This window comes from Diachasma alloeum, unplaced genomic scaffold, assembly GCF_001412515.2.
Source record: "Diachasma alloeum isolate Michigan unplaced genomic scaffold, Dall2.0 Dall_scaffold_00280, whole genome shotgun sequence".
Lineage (NCBI taxonomy): Eukaryota > Metazoa > Arthropoda > Insecta > Hymenoptera > Braconidae > Diachasma > Diachasma alloeum.
The window spans coordinates 318,643-328,754 of record NW_021680419.1 but is presented as its reverse complement, the minus strand read 5'-3'; the positions used below and the strand labels follow the sequence as shown (position 1 = coordinate 328,754).

Here is a 10,112-nt window from a genome sequence, read left to right as displayed (position 1 = left end):
GGGGGGGGGGGGGGCAGAGTAAAAATGGGCTGACAGAGACGAATGCCAGGGGATAGGGAAGTACTTGTGGAAACATTTCGGAATTCCGCGAGTCATGTCGCACGGCGAGAGGGGAAATTGTGGCATTAATGGAGTTGACAAAATGTGGAACGTGAAAAATACGAGGGATGTTTTTTGGTTTTTGAGGGCACTGTTGGAAATTTCTTGGACCTTCAGTCAATTGTGAATTCAATTTTGAGTGAATGCGGTCAGTTCGTTTATCATTCGTCTTGAAAATTCAAGACTGTTGGGGTTTCGGGTTAAACAATTATTTTTTTGTGAAAGCTTGAATTTCGAAACTCGTGGGGAAAATTGAATATTAATCTTCCGGTTATCTGATATTAAAAGAATTTCCGAGGTACATTGATTAGGGTTTAAATCAGTAGTGAAGCGGTAAACCGGGTTAAGTCGATTTTGACTTTTGGGCATTTTTTGAGAAATATCTCGGAATGTAAGAGAGATAGCAAAATTTTGCCCATCACCTTTTTTATAACCCTCAGTTGGCTCTACAAAAAGGTCATGACAACAATTTTTCCATCTCTTTTAGATTCCCAGATATTCGTCAAAAACTGGCCAATAGTCAAAATCGACTTAACCCGGTTTACCGCTTCGCTACTGAAATATACTAACCGAAATTGGAAATGGTAAAATGATTGATAATCTAAATTTCCAATTGATGATGAATTAAATATTTGATAATATGGAACTGTAAATTTTTCTATCAAGCAATTAACACAAAATTTTTTATAGGGGATTTTTGATTGTCCAAATAATTTTCAATCTTCCTAGATGAATTATTGATTAATAAAGAATTCGGAATTTCAATATTTAATTTAATTTTATTGATGATTTTTTCAATAATTAAAATTTAAGAGTGATGTTAACGAATTGGCTGCTGAATAATTTAGCGGGCTTTATAATTTATGGATATGTCCATCCCTGATTGAGCATCACATACAGTTCAATTTTCAATAGATTGAAAATTCAGAAAAGTGATTGCCTGAATTTTCAAAAATTTCGAGGTTTTTCAGAGACGTATGGACCTGAAAATCGAGAATTACTTGAATATTCAAGAAATTAACTGATTCGTCAACGAAGATACAGAAATTATACAGAACATTCATGTAACTTTGTGGTTGTTAAAAATTTCCAGCTTTTTCAATTGAAATTTCAAGAGTAACTTTCTAACACTGCCGGGGGTTTGCGTCGGGGGCTGGTGGATAGGTGGAATTAATTAATGTTGTTTGTTGCAGCCACGAGTCGGAAGGAGACCTCGCGGACGGCCGGGAAACGTCGCGTTACCAGGAGCTCAGGCACTCGTTCCTCCGCAAATTGAAAAAGGTGAGTGGTATTCAGACGTTTTGAGATTCTCAAGAACTATTTCGCATTTTTTATTTTAAAATTGTTATTTTTGAATAACAATATCAATTTTATTTACATACCATGGACGCAGGGGCGAAATGAACACTTTGATTTTTTTTAAATGTTGTTTAAAAAAAATGTTGGTGAAATTGAACAGTTTTTCTTTTTCCTTGATGTGTACTCGTCTCGCTTTGTAATACGTCCAGACCTCTCAGTTAATTAGTTTATTCCTGAGTTATGAATGTTTAAAAAAGTCTAAAATGTCAATTTTGCCTCACCTCCCCTTACCAGCGACATGTCAGTTTTTTTCAACTACTTGTTCAAATTTTTTAACAATTCAGTAGCGAAGTGGTAAACCGAGTTGAGTCGATTTTGACTTTTGGTCAGTTTTTGACGAATATCTCGGAATCTAAAACAGATAGCAAAATTTCTCTGATGACATTTTTTATAGGGTCAATTGAGAGTTACGAAAAAGGTCATGACAAAAAAATTTCTATCTCTTTTAGATTCCGAGATATTCGTCAAAAACTGACCAACAGTCAATATCGAATTAACTCCGTTTACCGCGAGGTTTTAAACTTTTTCGAAGATCGAAGGAGAATAATTCTGATTGCAAAATATGATAATGTTTTTCTTTACTCCTGACTCGTATCGTATCTTCTGAATTCTTATAACTGCAGAGCTACCTCATGAGATATATTGACAGTGGATACCACATGTCAACTATTTTCAACCCAAACGTGGGTTATTTTTGCCTGAACTAACAATGAAAAAGAGGGTTAATTGCCCGTGTAATGCGAGATATTGAAAAAAAAACATTGATGAGCGATGGAAATAGTACGGGATGCATTGAATGGCAGCTATTAATCGTTATCGTCTCCCCAATAGCGGTTTATCCGCACTTCGATTTCCGATAGGGCGTCATGTGATTCACGATACGTTTCATCCCACCCCTTGTATGTTCACTTCCGCCTCATAGATCGACGTTTTTTTCTAAAAATCCATTCGACCGGAACATGAAAGGAGAGTAATTAATGTCAATATTTTTATCCTAGTTTTTTTACACCGAAAAAAATCATTATTGGAGTGCATTCGTATAACTGATCGTATAACTCCTGTCGTTATTTTAATTGAATATTTTATTATTATCAAATGAAGGATTCATTCGATTTAAGTGAAGGATTGTTACATTTTAATGAATTTAATATCTTTAATAGTCTCTTTTTAAAAAAAATTATTTATTTGGCGGTAATGGAAAAACAGAGAAAAATAGAGTTTAAATTCAAATAAAATGGTCATCACAAGCTATTTGAATAAATCCATTCATTTAATGCAAATAAATTATGTCTTTTCACAGAAATTCAAGGAATTTCGTCGTTGAAAATTCACAATTCTATGGAAAATTATTTAATGAAAATTAACTAAAATCACAAAAATTCAGGGAATTACATTTTTGAATTTTCAATATATTAAAATTTTATTTGGAGAATTTTTCTGTAAAATATGATTCCAGTCTTTTGAAAATTATTAGTCAACGTTTCAAAAATGATCGATTCTTTTCTCCCACTATTAACAATTCAAAATTTTGTGTAACAATCAATGGAAACTGTAAATATTAATGCAATTATCCCACGACAAATACTAGAAATCAGAAAAAATAATTTACATAGATTCTTGAATTTTCAATCAATTAAAAATTCACAGAAAAGTTGCGAGAATTCATGGAATTTTCAGCAAAATATTTTTCATGATTTTTCCTCACAAATTAAATTCAACAGACCATGAAATTTCAATTCTCATCTAACACTCAATTCATATCCCCTCGAGTTCTTCGCTTTGATTCAAGAGTTTTCTCTCAACTTTATTTTTTCACGACTGAGGTCACCGATCATCGAAATCTCCATGTCATTGTGTTTTGAAAGCCACGCGTGAGTTTCATTCATGAACCGGACCATCCGGTTTCGCCATTATATTCCAACTCGTAGTTTGTCTTCTATTTTCCCTCGTTCTCTCCTTTTTCCACCTTTCTTCCTTTACTTTTGCCACGAGACGGCAAACGAGCCATCATGAGGCGAAATAAAAAAAGTTGTAAAAAAAGTGGGGAATACGACGGGGAGGAGGAGTTGGGAGTGGAACTTGTATAAGATGAGAAGACGGGCTTGTAGGCCAAGAAAGAGAAAAGAAGAAGCACGAAAGCGCCAGCCGGAATAAATGGTTCGAGGAACTGCAAACCGGTCTCAACAAACAAAAGACTTCGTCTCGCTCCTCTATTTCTTCCTTTTCTCGTCGTCCCTCTAAACTCTGGTAAAAAGTGGATAAAAGAGAGGAGTCGACGTGAAGTTGAGTCAGAGAAGCAATTCTTTGTACCTCCTAAAACTCATTCAATTAAAAAAAAAAAATGTCCTTTTGTCTTAGCTCTTTTTCGCCTCTTTCCTCTTTCTCTTTGGACTTCTTTGGTTCAAATTGTCTTGAAATCTGTTGAATCCGCTCCCCTTTCTTTTGCCATGGGGTAAAGGAGCGAATGTATCCCGAGTTGGCGCGACCTAGAAGCCGAAACATGGTGGAAATAAAATCTGGCGTTATGCCAACACTCGTAAGTGGCGAAGGGGCGGAAAACTAGACTTTCCGGGGGCTTCGCCGAGTTTTTCGTCTCCTTTGGGGGAAATGCATCACAGGAGGATTGACTGGATGAAACATTGAGGGGTTTTTGCACTTTCTGATCGACAGCAAACGCCAATTTCTTGAGGAAATTGGGAGAAATAGCTAATATGGTGCACTCACAGGAGAAAATAGCGTCTTGAATCTCAAAATTTATCGGGATTTCCTATAACTGAAGCATATTGACCCCTAGGAGGTGATGATAAAGGTCAATGTATTTTAGAATTTGTGAATTTGTTTGAAAATTCACTTCCTGGTGGAAAAATAGTCTCCGAGTTGAGTTTTTGAGGAATATTTCCGAATCTAAGGGAGATGGCGACATTTTCGTAATTACATTTGTTGTAGCTCTCAATCGGCTCAACAAAAAAGGTTATAACAAAAATTTTGCGGTCTCCCTTAGATTCCGAGATATTCACTGAAAACTGGTCAATAGTCAAAATTGACTTGTACCGTTTTACCACTTCGCTACTGAATTAAAATACAAATATTCTATCAAAATTTCACGATTAAAAAAATATATATATATATAGATATATCGACCTTTAGAGAATGTGCTTGATCCTCCAAAAATATTATTAATTTTTCACAGCAAATTTGCTTCAAACTGTTGAAAAATCTGTAACCCTTTGACAAACTTGACTAGGTATTCCCTCGAAGGTAGTCTCCAAGTCCCTCAGTTAGACTTCACATGCGACATTTTCCAGTTATTCCCTTCGTTCATCTCTCTTTCCCCATCTTCATGGGTAATAAAGTAGACAGAGCGCGAGAGGGAAAGAGTCAAGTTCTTTGAAGTCTACTGCTGTCGGCATTATTTCTCGTCCCCTCGTGTCGTCTTCGTTTCCTTTTTTCTGGTCTCTCCATGGTTCTTATTTTATTCAACTTCGTCATCGGTTTTGAGGCACTCCCCCACTTTAAATATAAATCCCCGTGTCAGGTGACACGTTTTGACGCAAATCCCTTGACGAGTGAAAATTCACGGGTAAAATGCATTTTTTAATGATTTTATTGCGTCAATAACGAAAATTTGATCTAAATTATTCGTTTTTAATTACTTGGAAACATTTGGAAATCTGAAAAGTCTCGGGAAGCTGCTTAAATAGTGAAATGACGGTACTTAATGCACGCTCTACGCTGAAATTATAGACCAACATCACAAGAAAAATATAAACTACCCAAGTAAACCTCTTAATAAACCACTGGCATACGGAGTGGAAGATATCGCTCGTTATATCATACTTCCTAAAATGTTTCTACCGTTGTGCACAAAACTAGAAAGAGACAGGGAAAACAATAACTATGGAGTTGGACAACTGGCTGTACTGAGCCCCGGGTAGCTGGCCGCGTCTCCCATAAACACAGTCGCTTCCCGTGCGCCACAAACTTGTAGAAACTCGGATAATTATCGTTGGCAAACTGTACGCGTAAAGTTTGCCCGCCAGAGCAGTTCGCGCGCACGTCTCATTTCCCCCCTTCCCAACCCAATTTTTACTTTTTTTTCACTCCAACTGCGGCGGAGTACGAAAACGTTTGCCGTGTCGTTATCGTGAAAGTTTAATGCCCCGAGGTTGACTGCTCACTTTTACCTTCTTTTCGTGCGAAAAAATATCAATTCTGTATTGCTTGAGGAATCGAATGGAGGCGTAGGGGGATTTGTAAACTGGTGGAACGGTTGGCTGATGTTTCGAGGAATTTTGGGGTTGAAAATTGAGAATTTTTGGGGAACTGGACGTTTTGGGTCAATAAGGAGATTGCATGAATTTTTTTCAATTTTCTAATCTCATGTTTGGGACCGGAATAATTCATTTTTCATTTACAAATCAGTACTGAAGTGGTAAACCGGTATAAGTCGATTTTGACTATTGACCAGTTGTCAATGAATATCTCAAAATCTGAGGGAAATAGCAAAATTGATGTCATAATCTTTTTTGTAGAGCAAATTGAGAGCTACAAAAAAGGAAATTACAACAATTTCGCTATTTCCCTTAGATTCCGAGATATTTATTGAAAACTGGCCAATTGTCAATATCGACTTATACCGGTTTACCAATTCGCTACTGAAATGTTCGAAATATTGCTCATTAGTTGATAATTAATTGTTAAAAGTTGAAGATTTTTAACACTCTGAAATCGCTAATGACGTCACACGGACGGTCGAGTGCTGGACCAATCACAGAATGGCTCGGGCCGACCTAACCCAATCTTAAAGTGCGCCTCGGCGAATGGGGGACAACTCCCCACTCTCTTCTTTTTCAACCAATGAAGCGTTACCTGAGCGTCTTCGTGACGTCATGACCGAAAAATTGGCCTATCAGAACAACTGATTTTCAATTAATTATCGTAAGACATGTAGGCAGTATTTCTCCATAATTTTTACTGTTTCGCTATTCATATGTTACGAGGAATGTGTGAATAGGGGAATTAGAAAGAATTGAGCTTCATGCAAGTTCCCTATTATGTATTCGTGAATTTTTAATTAATTGAAAATTATGGATAATTTGGTATTGAGATATGTTTTCATTGAAAATTCAAGGAAGTTGGCGAATTGTTGCCTTTCTGCTGCTCGAAAAAATCCAACAATCTCACTAATTGATGAAAACTCTGCACAGCAAAAATGAATATTTGAATTTCACACAACTTTTGTAGACATTTTTGAGACACTAAAAAACGTCTGAGTAAAATGAAAATATGTCTGAATTTTCGACAAACAGGTGCCCCAACATCTTAATTTATGTTAGAAATTCCGACACATTTTCATTTTATTCAGACGTTTTTTAGTGTCTGAAAAATGTCTACGAAAGGTGTGCGAAATTCAGACACTGATTTTTGCTGTGTGGGTCTTCACGATGTGCATGTGCTTTCCAAGTTTTCGGATACAGGAGAATGAGGGAAACTCACGTCTGCGCTGCATACGAATACATTTATATGTGTGCGTTTGCTTGTCACGAAGTTTATGGCTCTCAAAGAGTGTCGAACTTGCTTGGGTTATCGATCCCTTTGGTCTAGTAACTCTGATGGAATTTCCCGGCTGCATAAGCCCCCATTGGAGTCAATGAAAAGCTAATCGCCGGGTTTCCAGGGGGAGGAGCATCTAATCTAGGGCTAGGGAAATCTCAGTTATGTGCCAGCCAAATGTCTCTGGAAGTTTGTGAATGACGATTAGAGTCATTAAGGGCATGACGAGGGGTTTTAACAAATTGATGGAAGTGTTTTGGTGCGCGAGGGGTCTTCAGTGCAGGTTGGGGATACGCAATTTGAGGGATTCGTTAGAATCAACTATGGAGGGCTGCAGGTGCCAGACACACGACGCTTGTTTTCTTTATCTTTCTCTCTCCTATCTCCTCCCCCCCTCTGGGACAGGTGGACGAGACATTTCGACAGGTTTCCAAAGACGATTTTGACCTTTGGGTTTTGACCCTTACATTTTAAACCTCATATTTTGACTCTTACATTTTGACGCTTAAATTTTGATCCTTAGATTTTGACCCTTAGGTTTTGACCCTTATATTTTAAACCTCATATTTTGACCCTTAGATTATAACCTTGAGGTTTTGAGCTTTAAATTTTGATCCTTAGATTTTGACTCTTGTATTTTGACCCTTAGGTTTTGACCCCTATATTTTAAACCTCATATTTTTTACCTTTATATTTTGACGCTTAGATTATCACCCTTAGATTCTATTCTTTGGATTTTGACCTTTATATTTTGACCCTTAAATTTTGACCCTTAGACTGTGACCCCTACATTTTTACCCTTAGCTGTTGACATTTATATTTTGACTGTTTATTAATTTTGGGGTTCCCATTTATATTTTTCGATTCAAATTCATTTTTTTTTGTTCAACGTGTTTTTTTATCTGTCCGCGCTTTCAGGGAAACGGGGAAAAAGTTGGACGAGATTGAAAGTCCTCGGAAGCTCGGACTAGCGAAGCGCTATCGCTGCGAAAAACTTTCCGACAACTTTTACCCTCTGAAACTCCTTGAGAACTTGCCTCATTTTTCATTCACTTTATCCAACTAAACTTTTTTGAAGGGGGAGAGGGAGAAAAAAAATTTGAGTTACGGGGGATGGGAGAATTACACTGAGGTGATTTTTGAGGAAAATTTTTGGCTGAAATTTTTGACAATTCCCCTTGATTTCAGGGAATTCTCTCGTTGGAATTTCACTTTTTTATCCTAAAATCAATGAAAACTGAATTTCAGTTCAAATATATTATTGTAATCCAGTACTGAATATTTATTAAAACTTCACGAATGGACAATCGATCAGTATTATAAATCACGTGGCAAGACATTAATAATTTTAAACAATCACAACATTCTCACAAAAAAAAAAATTCTGTCATTGAATGAATTAAGAACTCCAGTTAATTGCCCTGAAAAATAGTTGTAAATTTACACAGGTGGCTTTTCTCAGTCTCGACTGACGACGAACGCCACGAGTTATTACGTATGGAGGTCACTCTCAGTGGGAGATAACTATACATCAACGAAACGTGAGATTGGCTCTCGTGTATTCAACGCGTGATGCAGCAGTAGCTCTGGATATTCGCCAAAAATTCATCTCATTTCAAGAGTTTGTTGCACGAATAAACACACTGGGTCTTAACGTTTCTATTTTCGTACATCCGGGTCCCAGGGGAGGCGAATTTTAAGAGATCGGAACGTTAACGACCTCGTCTTTGTTCGTAACAGATACACATTTATCGATTAATTTATACACATTATTTATTACTCGGTGAGATAATGAAATAATGGGATTTAACGCTGGATAATATTTATTTCCTTCACTTTGATCGACCTGATTTCAATGTATACCTCAAGTGAAGCGTGCATAAAACACTGGTGGGTGGGGGTGCAGGGAAGCCGGTTATTCTTGCCCGCCCCCGAGGTCTCGGCCTGCGCGATACATTCCCGCCTCAGCGTCTGCGAATCAACGGCCCACGCGTCCTTTTAACGCAAGTTTTTCCTTATATACATCGAGAAAACGGATTATAAATTATCGGTCGTTTAGTCAATATCCAGACAAAACACCGGGAGAGAGAGAGATGGAGGGAGGAAGTTAGGATTCTTGGTGAAAAAAATTTGGCTGAATTTGCCGGAAGAACAATTGAATTCGATTTAAAGGAAAAAGTCAATGGAATTTCAAGTGAAGTCGCATTTTTTGGCGGCGGGAGGACGGACATTCCTCAATTTATCCGATTTTTCAAGTGAAAATATTCACTACCAAATTCCCTTGAGTTTTCAGACAATTCCTTTAAAATTTTTGGAATTTCAGGAATTTTTGACGGAGTTCCCTGACCATTCAGAGGAATCCGTAAGTTGGGAATTCTCATCTTCTTGCTGCTTAAAAATTTGGAAGATGATTGAATTTTTAATGTCACTCTCCTGAAAATTACTAATCAATTGTTTATACAATTACATTTTTTTTCTAACGGTGCACTATAAAAAATTGTCGGAATTATCACTATATTTGTTGGAAATTTTTATCACATTATGGGTTCACTGGAATTCACGAAATTTCATCGTTGAAGATTCCAAATGTAAATTTCCGTTCAATAATTCCACGAAAAAATCAGGACAATTCAGGTGAACATATTCTTGAATTTTCAATGAATTCAATATTTAAAAAAACTCACTAGTTAACAACAGTTTTTCCATTACCACTTAATCAAATGTAAATTCAGTCCTCTCTATTCAGCAAAAATTTTTACTCAATTAAAAAAAGGCCGTGACTATTCGCACCATTGCGTGAATCACTCCCGTACACTCCATACACTCCACGCATGCGTGAAGTTTGTGTGTTTCACGCAGCCGAATTTTCATACTGCTGTGTATTTCACGCAGTTGAAGTTTCATACTACTGTGTGTTTCACGCAGTTGAAGTTTTATACAACTGTGTGTTTCACGCAGTTGTATTTTTATACACATGTCTATTTCACGCAGTCGTATTCAGATACTCGTGTGTATTTCACACTCCTGTGTGTATAAACACACAGGTGTGTTTTTCCACTTCCTACACCCTATACAAGATGAATTGAATTAATTTTTTTTTG

The 10,112-nt window shown here is 36.9% G+C and overlaps 1 protein-coding gene across 3 annotated transcripts in view; it reads left to right on the top strand.

Moving 5' to 3' along the window:
- Positions 1 to 10,112, top strand: part of LOC107038331 (probable JmjC domain-containing histone demethylation protein 2C) — a 151,144-nt gene that overhangs the window by 52,107 nt on the left and 88,925 nt on the right. For all 3 annotated transcript variants that reach the window (XM_015257373.1, XM_015257374.1, XM_015257372.1), the window contains exon 7: positions 1,293 to 1,380. In XM_015257373.1, the coding sequence (XP_015112859.1) occupies positions 1,293 to 1,380 (88 nt within the window). The remainder of the gene's footprint in view (positions 1 to 1,292; positions 1,381 to 10,112) is intronic.